Below are 19,533 nucleotides of genomic sequence, written 5' to 3'. Positions count from 1 at the left end.
CAATGTTCAGGGTGGGCATGAGAGGTCACCTTTTCTTCTGAACTGTCAGTTTGTTGCCCAGATAATATATGTATTGCCTAGGAACCACAAATAACTGGAGATCAAAGAATTATCTTTATATAGTGTTGTGAAGGCCAAGACTATAACAGAGTTCAAAAAAGAACTAGATAAATTTGTGGAGGATAGGTCCATCAATGGCTATTAGGCAGGTATGGTGTCCCAAGTCTCTGTTTGCCAGAAGCTAGGAATGGGCAACAGGGGATGGATCACTCAATGATTACCTGCTATGTTCATTCCCCCTGGGGCACCTGGCATTAGCCACTGTTGGAAGACAGGATACTGGGCTAGATGGACCTTTGCTCTGAACCAGTATGGCCATTCTTATGTTATCAAATTTTGCTCTACTGATATTTTTCTGGTAAGACTTTGGCAAGGAAATGTGTATTAAATAGAAAAATGTAAAGTCTGCCACGTCTGGCTGTGCTAACAACAAATGTATAGCTGCCAATGACCAGTTTATGATTAGGCTGATTTAAGGTTTATGCGCCAGCTACTCTAGGCCATTAAAATTTTCATCATTGCAGTATTTATTCCCACAGGGATGGTTATGCCATCATGCCATGAATCTATGTGAAATAAATTAATTTTGTTTTCTGCTTGTGTGACTTTGCATTGTATTAGCAACTTTTGTAAAATCCAGCCACTTTATATCGTATTTCATGAAACACAGAGAGTGTATAATGTCATCATATGAGCTGCTTCTCATTAGTGTGCTAGCAACCTCCACATTAAATAAGGGGGTTGGGGAGAAATCATACAATGCCATTAGAAAAAATCTGTGATTTGCCATATGTCAGTGAGAGGTCTTGGTTGGAATACAATGCAATAACAAACAAAGAGTTTAATTATTTCTGTATTTAATTCTGTTCTTATAGATTCATAGATTCCAAGGCCAGAAAGGACCATTCTGATCATCTAGTCTGACTTCTTGTATAATACAGGCCATAGAACTGCCCCAAAATAATTCCTAGAGCACAGCTTTTAGAAAAAAAACATCCAATTAAAAAAATTGTCAGTGATGAAGAATCCACCATGACCCTTGATAAGTTGTTGCAATAGTTAATTACCCTCACTGTTAAAAATGTATGCCTCCTTTCCAGTCTAAATTTGTCTTTCTTCAACTTCCAGCCATTGGATCATGTTTTATCTCTGCTAGGTTGAAGAGCCCATTATTAAATATTTGTTCCCTCTGTAGGTACTTACAGGGCCGGCTCTAGGTTTTTTGCGGCCCCAAGCAAAAAAAATTTTGGCTGCCCCCCGTCCCAGCCCTGGGCTCCTCGCTGCACCCCCCCTGATCTATAAGACTCATTAACAGGGCCGCCTGGGGGGGGGGGGGGGGGCGCAAGTGCGGCAATTTGCCCCAGGCCCAGCAGGGGCCCCGCGAGCCCTGGCTCAGGTCTTTGGCGGCATTTCAGCGGCAGGGGGCCCTTCAGTCGCTCCGGGTCTTTGGTGGCATCGGGTCCTTCAGTGCTGCCGAAGACGCGGAGCAACCGTAGGGCCCCCTGCCACCAAAATGCTGCCGAAGACCTGGACCACCGCCGGGTGAGTACAAGCGCTGCAGCTCCCCCGCTTTGCCCTAGGCTCCCTGAATCCTCTGGCGGCCCTGCTCATTAAGCTCCATCATGCTAGGAATCTAACTATACTTTTTCTTGATACAGAGACAGCAGGGTCTACTATCGGATAGGGCACAGGTCTGGCATTCAGGACAGTTGGGGTAGCAGAGGTACGTCTACACAGCATTTTGGAGTAAGCCTCAGGCTAGAAAGCTCACACTAGCACTCTAAAAGTAGCTGTATAGAAACCACTGTGAAGTTGCGAATGGGGCTGGAGCTTGGGCTGTGAGGCATATGGAGGGGGTGGTCTTCAGAGCCTGAACTGCAACTTCAAAGTGCTTTCTCTACAGCTATTTTTAGAGTGCTAGCGTGAGCCTTCTAGCCTGAGACTCGCTCCAAAATGCTGTGTAGACGTACCTCTGAAATCTTCACCGCTCTGACACTAATCTACTGTGTGACCTTGGAGAAGGTCTGTGCTTCTGTTTCCCTGCTGTCCTATCTGTCTGATATTTAGACAGAAAATTCTCAGGGGGGCAAGGACTCTCTCTCTCTCTCTCACTATGTTTGTACAGCACCTGGCACAATGGGGCCCTCGTTACAGTGGCACCTTGTTGAAATTCTTGACTTAGGACAGTCTATTTGTAGGTTAGTGAGAAGGCCCCAAGCCAGCCTTAACATGGTTGGACCCATTTTACTATGGGTCAGTTTTCCCCTGTGAATGATCCTTGTGTTTTAGATTTAAAAGGCAGAGTTTGTTCTTTATTATTTTAAAATGCAAGAACATGAATTCATAAAAAAAAATGTTTCCATAACAGGAAAGCTGTAAATCAATAGACAAAACTAAAAACATTGACTGATGCTATCTTTCCTATGCCTGTCCGGGGGGGTTGTAAACATAATGGATTATGTTCTTTCTTGTGCCAGAGGTGGCAATATTGGTCAACTTCACTGAGAAGTTAGCACAGGCAGGTGATGGTAGGAGTAGTCATAAACCCTGCGCTGTCAACATGTGAGTTAACTAGTAACTACATGGCCATTAGCTGAGAGAAGACAGGTATTTGGAGGTTTCTAGCAGTGAATCTTGACCTGGCACCAACATTTGCTGCCTTTATCCTCAGGCTAGTTTATCATGATATAAGCAAGCAGTGAGCATGTCTACACTGCCGTAAAACACCTGCAGCTGTCCTGCAACAGCTGACTTGGGCTCATAGCTATAAAATTGCAGTGTAGGTATTTGGTCTCAGGCTGGAGCCCAGGCTCTGGGACTCCAGCCCAATGCAATGTTATAGCTGCAAGCCCAACTCAGCTGACACAGGCAAGCTGCAGGTGTTTTATTGCAGTGTAGACACACCCAGTGAGCTATGTTTACTTTGCAGTGTGGTTTGATGGACAGACTGTGTAGCATCTCTTCTTGGGTTAACATGCAACAACTATGTATTGCCTTCCTTTCAGTATTTTCCCCCCACTCAGTCTTGTAGAAGGAAGCAGGGTGCTCGAGTGATTAGAGCATGAGAAAGTCAGTCATTGTTGCTTCTATTCAGGACTCTACCACCAACTCAATACGTGACCTTGGACAAGTCATTAAACCTTTCTGTGCCTCAGCTGGAAATAATATTTACCCATCTTTGAGAAGCCCTTTGATATCCTCAAATGAAAGGCAAAGTATCATCACCATTTAATATATGTTTCATGTACATATGGTCCTATTGGCTATATGTTGTTACAGGCAGAACATTTCATCCTTCCATAAACACTGAGGTGCGCTACAGTGATGTGTGTATGTACATCTATTATCTGACAGCTCTGATAATGCTAGGCTGTTATAAGGCATGTTTCAAAATTAAAATGGTTCATAGAAAATGTTAAGTTGACAAGCTATTTCAAACATTAGTGCAGGCGGTACAGTGATCTTGTGTTCTCACAGAAAATTTGTTTATATCACAACAGCTCCAGAAGTTTCTGGTTTTTCCTCCTGATTATGTGTTTTGTTGCAGGAGAAGGACCGAGTTTTTTGACCTTGTTAGTAAAGGCAATTACAATTGGAATGTCAAAAGCCATCGAGAAATATTTCGGTAAGCGAGTCATTCCTTTGCTTTCCTATTACTTTGGGATATAACCACAATTTGTTTAAGGAGGTTGTCAAGGCTGTATCCCCACTTTGAACTTTAGGGTACAAAATGTGGGGGCCTGCATGAAGACTTCTAAGCTTAACTACCAGCTTAGGTCTGGTCCGCTGCCACCATCCCAATAGATTCCTTTCCCTGGGAAGCCTTGAGAAACCTTTCACCAATTCCCTGGTGAATACAGATCCAAACCCCTTGGATCTTAAAACAAGGAGAAATTAACCATTCCCCTCCTTCCTCCTACCAACTCCTGGTGAATACAGTTCCAACCCCCCTGGGATCTAAAACAAGGAAAAAATTAATCAGGTTCTTAAAAAGAAGGCTTTTAATTAAAGAAAAAGGTAAAAATCATCTCTGTAAAATCAGTATGGAAAATAACTTTACAGGGTAATCAAACTTAAAGAGCTCAGAGGACTCCCCTCTAGTCTTAGGTTCAAAGTACAGCAAACAAAGATAAACACTCTAGTAAAAAGTACATTTACAAGTTGAGAAGACAAAGTAAAACTAAGATGCCTTGCCTGGCTATTTACTTACAAGTTTGAAATAGGAGAGACTTGTTTAGAAAGATGTGGAGAACCTGGATTGATGTCTGGTCCCTCTCAGTCCCAAGAGCGAACGAACTCCCAAACAAAGAGCACAAACAAAAGCCTTCCCCCCTCCCCCCAAGATTTGAAAGTATCTTGTCCCCTTAGTGGTCCTTTGGGTCAGATGCCAGCCAGGTTACCTGAGCTTCTTAACCCTTTACAGGGAAAGGGATTTTGGAGTCTCTGGCCAGGAGGGATTTTATAGTACTGTACACAGGACAGCTGTTACCCTTCCCTTTATAGTTATGACAGAGGTCAAGGTCAGGAATACAGATAGTTATTTTAAAACAAGGCTTTCTATAAAACACTTAGTTTGCAGTAATATAATCATTACCAAATATGGGGCCAGATGGTGGCTATAAAGCACAGCCCTGAGTAGGGGAGAAAGGGCTCTTGGAGCAGTTTCTGTTTGAATCTACTATCACAGCCCAGTTCCAAAAGCCAGCAGGGGAGAAGGAGTCGTGAGTCCATCCTGCCTTGCTCCTCCCCCACTCATCTTTCTTTCTCACTTCTCCCAACCCAATCAGATATTTTGTTTCCTTTTGCTCACTGATAAAGAGCAAAAGGGTTGAAAAGTTCTCAAACAAAATAACCCTCCACATTTTGGTTGATCTTCCACCTCAACCTGGACCCTCTCTTTAATGCTTCTTTCCCTGGCTGAATTTCCCTTTCCCCACTTGCTCCTCAGTTAGGGACTTGCAAATGCACTGCACTCCATTGACCCCGAAGAGCTGCCAACTGGTGAAAGGTTTGTGGACAGCAATGTAACCTAGCAGGTTGGCCACATTCCGAGTGCCCACCTCAGCCAAGATCTCAGCAAAGACTGAGGAAGGAGGGCAAGGGCAGCTTGGGTTCAAGAGAGACAGATGTCATTAGTGCATGGACCTATACCCGTAAGTGTGTTGACTTAACCTTTCTGAAATTCCAGCTGTTTCATTTTGGTGTTTGAGGGCTGATGTATGGGCTATTTCCTATTTTTCCATAAAATTTCAACTATCCCTAATTTTAGATTTGGGCAGTATATTAGATGCTTCATTTTCAGTGTCTGGGTTCTTCATGTAAGCATTATCATATTTTTATCTGCATCATGTACTGTACATAAATGTTTTCTACAGCTGAATAGTTCCTTCTAATGTGTACAAAACAGTTGTACCCAGGTATTAAACTACAGTGAATCAGTGTAGCCCTTATAAATCTTAATTTTTTATTGCAGATGAGCAGTAGAAACTGCTGAAAGTGTCTGGAATGCCTCTCATGATGATAGGTGGCTGCTGTAGCAGGAGAACCTATAAGTAGACAGAGTAATCCAGTCTGTATGATTATATAATAACTCCCATACTTACATCCTGCATTGTACAGTATAATTATCACCAGTTAAAGGTACAAATAGTAGCAAAATTAGTGATTTGTCTGTAGCAATACACATTTCTTTTCTAGCATACAATACATTTTCAATCTTATGCATTATCTATATTATATTAGACTTCATAGGTATAATGGGGCTATAAAAATATGTTGATGGTTGAAATTTCAAACAGTGCTGCTGTTCCTTCCAGAGGAAAAAGGTGCTAATTCTGACTTTTTATTTATGCATTCAGAGCAGATTTGTTTAGCAATAAAACAAAGGTTTAGTCAGTCTGTATTGTTCATTTCTGTTTTTCAGATCAATGCTAATGACAGCCTGTGACCTCGGAGCTGTGACCAAACCGTGGGAGATTTCAAGACAGGCAAGTCATGATTAATAGCAGGGCTGGGAAGAGGGGGTATTAGCAGGACAATATTCCCAGGGTCCTGACTTACAAGGGAGCAAAACTGCAGTCAATTTACAACAGTATTAATGCAGTTAAAAAAAAAAAGGTAGCAAAGGTTTTCTGCAAGGCATGGCTTATTGCACCATCTTTTCCTTTGCTTGATGTTGCTGAGGAATATGTAGGTACCTGAAGAGATCTTATTTTATATCCTCTCATCTATTAACCTTTTAACTCCATACCAAAAATGGACTTTTTGGGGGGGGGAAACCCCCCCCCCCCACATTGCAAACTTTTTTCCCTTTAGGTAAACCCAGAGTTACCCTTTACAATGTACAAAATTCTATAGCCAATTGACAATAGCAGAATTTGTCCTAAATATGGAACACCAACAGGGACTGCCAATTGACACACGTGCATTTTTTAGCATAATTAACAGATTCCTGTATCTCAGCAGTGGCTTAACATTACAAGATGTAGTTTTAAAAGCCCTATTCAACATTCCTTACTCAGAAAAAGAATTGCAGTGCTGAGTGTGGCCCTGAGAAATGGATAGAATACCTAGGCGTTCATTAACATTTAGGTTTTGGGGAGACAAGCCACTATAGGATGAGACAGTCCTGTAGCTAGAAGGTTGGCTGGGTCAAGACTGGCCTCATCCAAGAGCCCTGATGGCCATCCATTTACCACTGCCAGAAATTTTCCTTGCCCGTCCACGCCCTCCAGCCTCAATCACTGGCATAACCCATCTCCCCTACTATCAGTTCCCAACCTTACCTCAGTGAGTAACATGTAGGTAGAAGGCAGCTCATGTTGGGAGATGAAGCTTGGGATGAATATCCAGCAGCAGAAGGCATCTAGGAGATGGGCCACTGACAGTGTAAAGTGGGTAAATGGCATGAGTGAGTTTGATGGGACTAGTTAAAATGGAGATATCCTATCTCCTAGAACTGGAAGGGACCTTGAAAGGTCATCGAGTCCAACCCCCTGCCTTCACTAGCAGGACCAAGTACTGATTTTGCCCCAGATCCTTAAGTGGCCCCCTCAAGGACTGAACTCACAACCCTGGGTTTAGCAGGCCAATGCTCAAACCACTGAGCTATCCCTCCAGTGGACTGGAAGACAGAGGCTAGATGAGAAGAAGGAAAATGGAAAGAAGCCAATTTTCTTGGGGATGGACAAGGAGGGACTCTGGTTGGAAGGTGATGAGGTACTAAAGATGCATTACCTCAGTTGCAAACATCCATCCTAGACTCATAGACTTTAAGGTCAGAAGGGACCATTATGATCATCTAGTCTGACCTCCCGCATGATGCAGGCCACAAAAGCTGACCCACCCCCTTTCCCTTAACTCAGCTGTTGAAGTCCCCAAATCCTGTGATTTAAAGACTTCAAGTCGCAGAGACTCCTCCAGCTAGCGAGCCCTGCCCCATGCTATGGAGGAAGTGTGATAAGGGTTTATCAACACAGCTGCAGTTCATGGTCTAGAGCAGGGGTGGCCAATCTGAGCCTGAGAAGGAGCCAGAATTTACCAATGTACATTGCCAAAGAGCCACAGTAATAAGTCAGCAGCCCCCCGCCGTGACCCCCCACTCCCATTAGCCCCCCCGCGCCTCCCGCCCACCGACAGCCCTGCCGGACAGCGCCTCTCCGTCCCTCCCCACACCTGCTGATCAGCTGTTTTGTGGTCTGCAGGAGGCTCTGGGGAGGAGGGGGAGGGCATGGGAAGGGGTGGAGTGGGAGCAGGGCTTGTGGCAGAGCAGTGAGCTCCCCCTGGCACACTGGAGAGTTGGCACCTGTAGCTCCAGCCCCGGAGTCGGTGCCTAAACAAGGAGTCGCATATTAACTTCTGAAGAGCCGCATGTGGCTCTGGAGCCTCAGGTTGGCCACCTCTGGTCTAGAGTGTTAGTGTAATTATTGAATAGGTATGTTTTTTAAAGCAAAGAGTTGCATAGCTATTTGGTGTTTTGAATTCTGCTCTTGTGCGGTGTTTAACATATGGGAAATATCTGGTATATATAATGTTACTCATATTTTAAACAGCATTTTGGTATCCATCTCCTTCCAGAGCTCCTATTCCCCTGATGCCGTTTACAAGTAACACTGCAGGGCAAAAGTTTGAGGTCCCAAGACTCTTCAATCCTACCTCAGCTATGGCTGCAGCTCATGGCATTACTCAGTTCCCCCTCCACCCCCATAACCCAATTAGCTTTTCCCATTTCCTATGGTATCAAGAGAGTCAGTTAGGATCTGCTTAGCACTTCTTGAATGAGTTTTGGGATATGGGAGATCAATACTGAAATCCAGGGTCATCCACTGAAGTGTAAAACCAAACTATTTTTTAATTAGGACTTCCAAATGCTGCAGCTGAACCTTCCCTTGTGACCTAACTAACATGTATTTTGTATTAAAAATCCAGTCTAGGAGCATTAAGCATCATCAGATTGAGTTTTTCCAAGATAAAAGTAAATAGACACACTAATGAAGCCACAGAATGGCGAATCTGTTGACCCTCAACCTCACCTGGAGGAGGAGTCCTGAGAAGGGAGAGAGGTGAACAAAAATACATAAGTGGAAGGGACTAAAAAATAAGCACAAAGTACAAACACTCCAAAAGATTAGGAGAGGGACAAGACAAGACATACAAAAGGAGACAGACAGAATGTTGAAGAGAGCAGGAGGAAAGGAGACGAGTACATATTGATTATTCATATAGAAGATACTTGGAAAGCCCATAATTGCTGTCAGGCTGTTAAATTATTCCAAAGCAAGGTGTATTAATCCATGATTTTATTCACATGATGGGGCTCCATATAGAAAAAGTCATTCCAAACTGTGAGATAAGATTCTGCAGGTAATTATTCTTAACTTAGATGAAGATTTTAAATCATTTTATAATTTCAGTTCACATGCTTTCAACTGTGACTCATTTTTAAGTTGTAGCAAATGTAAGAGCTGATGATTGTTGATAGCCTGTACAAGTGACTGCATAGCAATCTTGCATTTCAAAGTTAGAACAGGAAATTTAGAGTAATTCTAAGGTGCAAATTCTATCCTTAGTTCACCCTTTTGTGCCTTGGTATTGCATATGAATGGTTTCTTATCAGTGTACCTCAGAAAAAATAAGTAGCACAACAGGATGTGTTAAGAACAGAATGTCAGCTTGAGTTTCCAAGCTTTTTGTTATTTAGAGAGACACCCCTTTATCTCAGTAGCTACATATTTGTGGGTGTGCATGACAGCAAGTACTTTTTAGTTAAAGCTGCTGTTTATACTAAAGTCACTTGCTGTCTGGGCTTTACTGGTTTCTTTAGGCTTCCAGTGTTTTCAAAAATAATCTTGTTCTGAATACTGCATCCTTCCAAGTAACACATACCATTGTCAAAAATGAAGGCAGCTTCATGGAGTATGGCAAAAGAGTAGAACACAGTTCCAAAAGTCAATGCTGCCATTCTTACATTTAATCAAGTATGACAATTTTAATCAGTGTTCATATTTAAATGCTTAAGAGCTACAGTAATTAGAGTGGAATAGGATACATATAGTACAGAAAAACAAAACTGGGTGAAGAAAGTCTTAGGATTTCACATTAAGTTTAGCTAACACAATTTACCGATTAGCTTTGTTTCTCTAACAACTCAGAGTTTTTAGAGGCAGCAGTGGCAGCACCCAGAGTGCTCATGTAGACTTTACAAAGTCTTTTTACAAAGATAGTTATAAATTTTATATGCCCACATGGAACTATCTATTCCAGGCCTGCACAACATGCGGTCCAGGGGCCGCATACGGCCCGCGTGGGCTCTTTGTGCGGCCTGCGGGGGGTGAGTAGGTGGGCTCACTGTGTGGCCCGCAGGGGAAGGAGGGTTTGTTTCTGTGGGGCTGGGTGGCGCTGGGGGGGTGGGGTTGTTTCAGGGGGGCTGGGTGGCGCTGGGGGGAGGGTTGTTTCTGTGGGGTGGGGGCTGTTGTGTTTCGGGGGGCTGCGCGGTGCTGGGGGGGGGTTCAGCAGGGCCGGGGGGTTTCGGCCCTCAGCTGTTTTCTTTGGAGTAATATGGCCCTCACCGCTTTACGAGTTGTGCAGGCCTATCTATTCTATTCTCAAATGCAAAAAAGTTACATGCTGCTCCAATTTGACTGATATTGACAGGCATCAAAAGGAAATCAGAATGTTTTTAGAACATGACTACAGAGATATAGATAAGAGTATACCTACAGTGTCCCATGACTGAGACCCAACCTCAGCAAGGTACTTAAGCATGTGCCTTACTGTAAGCACATGAATGGGACTACCCAGGAATTTATAATTAGGGGCCTTAAGCAATAAATGTGTGATTCTTACAAATAGCTAACATGAGCCTTAATCTTTAGTGTGATTATATTTTAGGCAGCTGAATTGGTAACCAGCGAGTTCTTTGAACAAGGAGACAGAGAGAGGTCTGAACTCAAACTCACTCCTTCAGTAAGTTTATCATTACTTTTGAACTAGCTACCTGGAGAAGGAAAATTGTTTTCTGGTAATTGCTTTAATTCAGAGAAGCAAGTGGGTTTCATGAGAAGAAATACACAAGAGATATGGACAGCCTGCCACCGGAATCTGGTAGAGATATTTAGGGCCTGATCCAAAGGCCATTGAAATGAATGGAAAGACACCTCCCAATTACATCTCTACCCCGATATAACGCAACCCAATATAAATGAATTCGGATATAACGCGGTAAAGCAGTGCTCCCGGGGGGTGGGTGGGGGGGGGCTGCGCACTCCGGTGGATCAAAGCAAGTTCAATATAACGCGGTAAGATTTTTTTGGTTCCCGAGAACAGCGTTATATCGAGGTAGAGGTGTATTTCAATAGGGAGTAAGGGCTTGATTCAAAGCCTATGTGCTGTACATATCCCAAGGTTTACATTGTCAACTCATTTTACAACAGCACTGAGTACAATATCCAAGATGCAATATTCACACCAGAAGTCACATTACTAGAAAGCATAATTACTTCATTTGTGTTACAATGCGACATTGCTGACATCAGTTTTATGTGATGTATCCCTGTACCCTTTGAGGAATCGTTTCTGTATGCCTACAAGTAACGTTACCACCATCATTATAGGGTAATTTGGGATGGTCTCTACATCATATACAGATCTAGATAAGACACGTGGAAAGATATAAACTGCCAAAGGAAACTGCAAAGAGGAAAAGTGACCCAAAAAAACCCACCCTATTAAAGATTTGCAGTGGGAGATGCAAAGAGAGGACCTTCCCACTTAAATATCTTAAAAGCAGACTCATGGGGGGAGGGAAGATGAGACAGACAGGAGTTCAAGTTGAAGCCATTCAAGAATATAAAAACAGATTGGTCATCTTAATCTTCATATAATTCTGCATACAGCTGATACTTCAAGAAATGGTCCAACCTACTCATATGAGTTGTCACTTTGATGCTGCTGTGTGGTAAGCACTCATTGGGCCAGATCCTCAGCTTGTCTAAATCAGCATCGCTCTACTGAGGTCAATAGAGTTGCAGCAATTTACACCAGTTGAGGATCTGACTCAGTGACTGTCGGTTACTGTGAGCTGATTCAGCATGTCTTACAACTTTGTACATTAAGCTAGAGGATCCTGAGAAGATAATGAATTTCTCTCCTGTAGTAGTTCTCTGTGTAGACCTTCCCAAATACATAAGTAAAAAAGTAGCTATGGTACAGGGGATTAGCAGTGAATCAGCCATGGCACTAACAATGTTGGTGCCTTGGACCAAATCTAGCCTGCAATAACTGAAAGTACCATTCCATATCATATGTATTGATATGCATTTCACAGAATGCATATAGAAGTGAAAACGTGCACCTCACACTAATGAAGTCCCACTGTAACAGAAAATAATTTTACTTTTAAAACACACTTTACTATCTTCAAATAGCAGGGAATTCTAATGCCTTGGAGTATTTCATGCAAATACCCTAGCATCAGCAATATTAAAAATGAATCCAGGCCATAACAGGAAGTGTGCATTTTGGTCAGATCATGGACATGGAGACTCCTTAATATAGTAGAACCCACCTCGCTGAAGCAGCAGGGCAGGGTGTAAGAACAGGATGCTGGGACCATGTGCCCGGATATCTACCTTAGCAGAGCTCCTGAGGGCTCTGGGAAAGCTGTATGCAGCAGCTTTAGAAAGCGGGGAAGGGGGATGTGTTGTTGTGCATGTCCTCAGGGCTTTCTTCCCAACACAGGGATGGCACTGAGGCTGTGGTGCCTACTCCAGCCAGTAAGATGGGGAATTCCCCACAATACGAGTCCACTCCTGCTCTAAGGCCTGAAAGAAAAATTCTACCCCTCCTCTTTACCCCATGGCATTCTCAGTTTCAAGACAAATTACTTGGTCTGGGGATGGGTTGAGGTTTGAGCCAATGTGAACTAATGAGAGTTGATTAAAAACAAATGAAAATTTAAAAAGAAAAATTAAAAAATGAAGTTAAAATAAAACCCTGATGTTAAATAAAAGTACAGGTTTATTTTTAAAAATACGCCTATTTAAAACAGTCTATATTAAAGGCCAAACTTACTGCATCTATTAAAGAAACAAGGTGGGGGAGGTAATAGCTAACTATATATGCTAAACTATGTTCAGTCTTTTATTTAGCTCTGACACTTAGTGCCTTTCCTAGACCTGAAGAGCTCTGTGTAGCTCAAAAGCTTCTCTCGCTCCCACCAACAGAAATTGGTCCAATAAAAGCTATTACCTCACCCACAGTATGTCTCTGATATCTTGAGACCAACATGGCTACAACTCTGCAAATATCTATTAAAGTCATTTAAATTAATTACAAACAATATTAAGTAGTACATGCATGCTGCCAACTTTCTTTAAAAGTCAACCCATACGACTGGTGGATGTCACCGGCTAAGCACCTGAAACCAGTTTGTTGAACTGCTAAACCAGCTTTTGACAGCAGTAGCCTTTTCTGCAGATGCAGAGAACAGATACTTTCTTCAGTTCAGTTTGTTCCACAAATTCAGTTCCATAACTAGTTCATTCAAAGTTAAGAAACCAACTGAGAGTTGAGGTAGTGAATGGGGGGAAGGGGGGAGAGAAGAAGGAGGAGGAAAACAAGCTTTCCTCTTCCAATTTATTAATAAAGACTAGGTGAGAGAGGATAGAGGAGTTCTAAAATCTTGAACCATATGGTGACCAGAAATAATCACATGAATTCATGAACTACACACAATACTTCCTTTGTTAAAGGAAACTGTTTTAAATGGAAAACGTTTTGATAATTTTTTTCTTGTGTATCCAGCATTTAAAGGTAGGTTTGTTCAATTAAAAAACAAAAACTGCTGGTTTTGTGCATTTTTAATTGCATTTGAATTTCCATCCAAGTAGAGCTTGGCACAAATCACAAGTAAAAATTTAATCTGGTAAATTAAAAAAAAAAAAAAAAAAAAAAAGCCATGCATCATTCACCATTTTCTAATATAATAAAGATGTAGAAATTAAGCAACTGAATAAATTGAAATTAATCTATATAATTGCTTTAATATATATACTGTATCTTCTTCATTAGCAAAAAGATGCTCCAAATTTAGCGTGAAGGCTATATTTAGTTGGCTTTAATTGTTATCAACAATCTCTCTTTAGGAAAAGAACTAAAAGTACAAATATAGGACAATTAAAATCAATTATTTAAATCAAGGTTACCTCCTTGCTGATTTAAATCATGATTAAAAATCTGTGTTAATCTGCTTTGATTTAACTCCATCCACCTTGGAACTAATGATAGAGAACACAAAGTCTGAGGGATAAGGGCCAAAATCAGAGTGTTACTATTTGAATAATGGGAATTCTTAAAAAGCTACAGTAGCAGTCTCCAAAATGTTTAATGATTCAGCCATAACACAGGTCACTTCAAACAAAACAAAAACAAACAAACAGATACTACTCATGAATCTAGAGAAACTAAGACAAAGTGGTGTCCTCTGACTGTCCACACAAGGTAATTTTCTTGCAGTAAGCTTACAAAACAGTCTACATGGAACAAAGAATGGGATTTTCAGAAATACCTACATTACTTAAGAGTCCAGGTTGAAATTTTCAAAATCCCACACAAAGTTCTACTCTCTCTTCTTTAAGTGAGCTCTTGGATCCCATCTTCGGTTTCCACTAGGATATCATTAGATAAACAGTCAAATTCAACTTACAAATTTCATAAACAAACCTGAAAATAAAAACAGTTGATTTTTCATGCTAGACAAAGGGCTAGGAAGACTGTAAACACAGATTACTGTTTATGAAGTGTTCAGTTTGTAACAGTTTGACCATAGTTCCAAAGTGCTGGATAAAGCATCTGTAAAATATTCTATTTTAATAAAGCGTAACACTTTCTCCCCCCCCCCCCCTTCTCCATTCAGGCTATTTTTGATCGGAACAGGAAAGATGAACTACCCAGGTTGCAGTTGGAATGGATTGATAGCATCTGCATGCCTCTGTATCAGGTATTTTTTTTACTTCTACAATTGTAGAATCAGAACACTGGTCCTGCATCTCCGAGAGAAAGAGGTAGCTTATATAACAGCCTTAGAAGCAGTCTGAATCTTTAAATCACTGCATTTATTCATGATTTAACTTGAAGCCTTTAACTTGCTTCCTTTTTCAACTTTACTCAAAATTCTAAGCTGAAAACAGAAAATTTTAAATTTACTGAAGTTTAGATGATTGTTGTATAGTAAATATCATTTCTCTTTAAATTTAAAAGCTTCATGGGCAAGGATCTTTTTCATCATTCTGCCTGACATATGAGACAACATCAACATTATACCAGGGCTATACTGTGCAAAATGGTTTATTCAATGGATAATTCTGACTCAGCATTTTATTTTATATAATATTATATATCTATCTATATATATACACACACACACACACACACACACACACACACCCCTGAACAGCTATGGCCCAAGGGAAAACACAGGGCTGAATTATTCCATTCCAGTTCTGGCTCTTCTCCAAGCTCAGAGTGTCTGACAGAAGCTTTGGAGGGGCATTCCAGGCCAGGGCCTCTGAAATCACTGGAGATGTGGCCCTTATTTCAGCAAGTACCGTATGTTGTCTAACCCATAATGTGCTCCTATGATCAGGCACCCAGAGATTAACTTGTGTTCCTAGTACAAATCAGGTGCATATAAAATAGCTATGTTAGGGGCTGCACATGAGCAGAATCTTCCAGTTTAATCCAGACATTTAAAGCCAGGAGGTACCTCTGCGTGCAAGTCTTGAATATAGAGGACACTTCATAAACAGTAAATGGGCTAGAACAAACAGATCCAGAATTTTGCCCACATGGAACATACAGTTCACTATTTTAGTTCTGTTTTTAATACAAGGCACAGCTATACAAGAATGGCTAAAGATGGACAGTAATGCTTTACAATCTTAACCACAAGTCACTGAGTCAACACCTTTGACACCTCCTTGTCAGCCAAACTCAGCAACAAACCCTTCACTCGGTCTCAGGCTAGCCTCCCATGGAAGTCAGAGGGAATTTTGCCTGAATAAAGACTGCAGGATTTGGCCATCAGTGCACAAAATATGGGGAACAGATACATTAGAAAATTAATATCTACTGAGGCATTAAAGGGGGACTTACTGTATGTTACCAGAATGGCCAACTATTCACTTTGAAATCTGTGCAAGAGTTGTGGTCTCCTCCTGCACAACCTTGTGCTCCCAGAATTCCCTGTGACTTCATCAGGCATTTGAGTGTACACGGAATGAAGGATGGGCGTTTAATAGCAGTTCCAGTCTGTTCACACTAACTCCATTGCTCAGACATGTAATTGTGTGATTTAGCTCTTATCCATAAGAAAAATATTGTTTTAGGAATTTGTCTTCTAATTATGAGCCACATGTCACTAGTAGCTGCTGAAGCAGAGGGGAAAAGTGGAGGCACATGAGCAGGCAGCTTCCAAATAAGTGAAAAATGGGCATTAACAAAACAGTCTTTTCAATTAGCAATCCTACCTTTATATAAAGATAAGTTTTCTTTCAATGTCCATTTCCCCCCTTATTTATTTTTGCTAGTCTTATTTTCCCAAACATGACAACCTCATTAGGAATCCAAATTCTTATGTCAGAAGTCATGATTTATTTGTGACAGTGTCTTTAATCAGAAAGAGTACAATAAAGCAGGCTGGGCAGAGAATCAAAGCAGCCTCTGTGTGCGTGGACTAGATCTGAACACTAAAGCACTGGTTAGTTAGCTCCATCCTAGCAGGAGATCTGTGGGGAATATATTCACATCTGATTCCCCTCTTTTCTGCTGTCTTTGCATCATGCTGTGCAGCTATTAGCCTGCTGCTCAACAACTTAAAAAAAAAAAAAAAACAAAAAAAAAGAGAGACACCATCAAACCTTGAAGTCATTGCAGCACCAGCCTTAGGGGTAAACAGAAAACTTGATGTCACAGTGTCACACTGTGTGAGCTACCCTCTGGAATATAAAGCCAAGTTTTAATTTCCATATCCAACTTAATCAAACCTCCGTATACTCATCGCATCACTGATGCGCAAAGGTACTGTAAATTCTCTGTTTACAGATAGTAAGAAACCTTTTTTAGAGCTGCACTATATGCACCACAAATATTTCAAGTTCAGGGGTTTTTACTCTTCCATATACATTTCTCTTTTAATTTTAACCTTTGTAACAAATTGTACGTATCATGGGATACAAAAGTCCCAGTTATAGATACATCCAAGACTTGTGAATGAAGCATGAAGAGGTGGAGTATTGGTGGACAATAAGAATTAACAAAACCTGAGCAATGCTTATATAATGCACTGGCATATAGTTTAGAAGTTAATGGTTTGAATAAGTGTAGAATTTTATATCTAGTATTGCAATTTTGGTATAACATTAATCCAAACAATAATCAAGGATACATGCCTGTAGCCATTTCCCCACTGAAGTCAGAGGGGAGTTTGCGTTTAGTAAGACCTGCAGTAAAAAGCCTACAAATCATGCTGATTAACTTCAGATAAATGTAATAATGCTATTGTACATTCCTCCAAAGCTTCAGTTAAAGGAAACCAAAATGAGAAAGAAAAAGCAGAAACAGACACTTCCAAAGTCCTAAATCTGAAGGTTTTTTGTATCAATTATTAAAAATGTAATCAGACAAGCCCACTCACCAGGTCTAGCTCCTGCTAATGTAGCCCTCCCCTTAATCCTTAGGCTGCTCTAAATTATTATGGTGGCTAGGGCCATCCCTAATGGATCTCTTCACTAGTCAAGGGTTGCTGGAGTGCAATGCATTTTCAGCTCTCTTCCCTCATGTTCTCAACCTGCCCAGTAATGCCCCCTCTGCTGTTGCACTGCAGAGGCCAGTTTCAGTCACCTATAAGTGTTTTTTCTTATGAGGGTGTTGTTGGCTGCCTTTGACTTTCCCATGATCCAAGAGATCAAAGACCAGGAGTAATCAACCTAAATTAGCTACTGCAAAAGTGTGTAAAACTGCAGTTAGCTATGACCTTTCAGAGGAGGCCCCATAGAGATTAAATTACTTTTCTGCCCTAAATACATTGGCTGCTTCCAATAAGCGGGGATGGGGGGCGGGGGGGGGGGGGGGAGGAGAGAAGGGAAGAGGAATACTGGAGCCAATGGGTGAGGAAACTAACATTGAAATAATACCTTGAACTTCATTTAGCAAGGCCTTAACCCATATGAATCGATTTCTCGTGCAATGAACTTGATTTCAATCAAATATCTGTTGTTTGATAAGAATTTATAACAGCATCCCGCTAAAATTAGCATATACATGTGTGGTTATATAATGACAGAACATAAATCTGAAGTATGTTTTTCTATATCATTTTGTATATAATTTTCCAAAACTTTAAATGAGAGACGTCCACCATATAAGTGTGCTCAATTTAGATTCTTAAGAGTATTGTACTAATTACTCAAGCTGTTTGGACCCATCCTTAGTTTAATATCTCCATTCAGTGAATAAGACTGATGGCTGTTTTTACTGGGGACAGGGACTGTCTTTTAGGACTTTCAGAAAGTGTGTGCTATTTTGTATTCTTAATTTGTGATTGTGGAACAAGTGAGGTGTATGTGTACTCATATTGGCACTGAGATACATAACTCAATATGCAAATATCAAAGTTGTTTATGCCAATAAGGCACACAAGCACAGTAACATTTTTGCACATGCAGTTGTGCAATAACCCAGTTTAATAATACAAAGAAAAACTAACAAGTTTGAATTTGTCTTTAGAAAGCATTAAAAGAAATCAAAATATTTCAAAAAGTTGGTTATATGGGCATTTAAAATTTTTTTTAGTTATTTAGTTTAATTGTTAGCCAGTGTTGTTTTAAGTTATAAAATTTAAGAGATTTGAAACTTTCCAATTCCAGTGCTTGTAATAATCAACTTTGATTCTTTCCTCCTTCTGTGCATCATATGGTTGTGAAGATAAATATAATAATCAGGAAGCTCTTAAGATGCTATAACTTTATTGAATTTACTCTTCTTTATAACTAGATGTAATGATTAGTGATCAGAATATTTTATATGACACTGGAGTTTTGTTTTGAGTTACAGTACATCTATCTATTTCAAAATTGGAGCATTTGAATAATTTGAGACTTTCATTATGCTTTAATGCCCAATGTTTATTCTTCATTAAGAATTACCATGGGAAGCACTCAAATAGAAAAATAGGTGATCAAACTTAGCTTAATTTAGTAATTCCAAAAACTTAGCTTTTTCCTTGTAGAATATTTCAAGCCCCCTGATACAGGCTCAGTATCAAGTATAAATAATAGTAGTATTGCCTCCACGATTTTGGCTAGGACACTCTTCAGAAGAGGAGAGAAACAGATTTGTCTAAAACAGAAAAATCTAGGGCATCACACTGAACATGAAGTGACTGTTTGTGCTAACTATTAGATGCGCTCACAGCATGTGGAAGAGCACTTGGGGTGCAGTTTTACAGTTCCAGTAGATATTGGACACACATGTACACAGTTTTCCCTGTAACTAGAATAACTCAGTATTTGTGAAGCATTTAAGACAGATTAATTTGCATTTCACAGATCTTGAGGCACTAAAAGCCTCCATGCAAGTCGTGTTCAAATTTCAACAGCACAAGGATTGTCTTCTAGACTGTGGTTGCATTTTGCATGTACCTAGGGCAGGGTTGACCTTAAAGCTTTGATTTCCCTAACTAAGACTAGATTACAGCCCTCCATATGAGGCGCAGATATAGAAAAATGAAGATATCTGATCAGATATCTTCACAAACATTAAGGATTTGACTTCAAACAAAAGATGCTAACACAAATCCCCCTGCTGCTCACTGCACTGTTGGGCTGAGACAGTAACATCATGAATAGCAAGGCCTAAGGTCAAACTCTGCTTCTGTGAGTATAAATACATAGTCAAGTAGTCAGTGACAAAGGGACA

At 40.7% G+C, this 19,533-nt stretch overlaps 1 protein-coding gene across 2 annotated transcripts in view; it reads left to right on the top strand.

The window, feature by feature from the left end:
* PDE11A (phosphodiesterase 11A) overlaps positions 1 to 19,533 on the top strand; it is a 217,662-nt gene that overhangs the window by 180,128 nt on the left and 18,001 nt on the right. For both annotated transcript variants that reach the window (XM_065561907.1, XM_065561908.1), the window contains exons 16-19: positions 3,608 to 3,685; positions 5,984 to 6,051; positions 10,454 to 10,524; positions 14,474 to 14,557. In XM_065561907.1, the coding sequence (XP_065417979.1) occupies positions 3,608 to 3,685; positions 5,984 to 6,051; positions 10,454 to 10,524; positions 14,474 to 14,557 (301 nt within the window). The remainder of the gene's footprint in view (positions 1 to 3,607; positions 3,686 to 5,983; positions 6,052 to 10,453; positions 10,525 to 14,473; positions 14,558 to 19,533) is intronic.

This window comes from Chrysemys picta, chromosome 11 (assembly GCF_011386835.1).
Source record: "Chrysemys picta bellii isolate R12L10 chromosome 11, ASM1138683v2, whole genome shotgun sequence".
NCBI classification, from domain to species: domain Eukaryota; kingdom Metazoa; phylum Chordata; order Testudines; family Emydidae; genus Chrysemys; species Chrysemys picta.
This window is presented reverse-complemented; position numbering and strand designations above follow the sequence as displayed.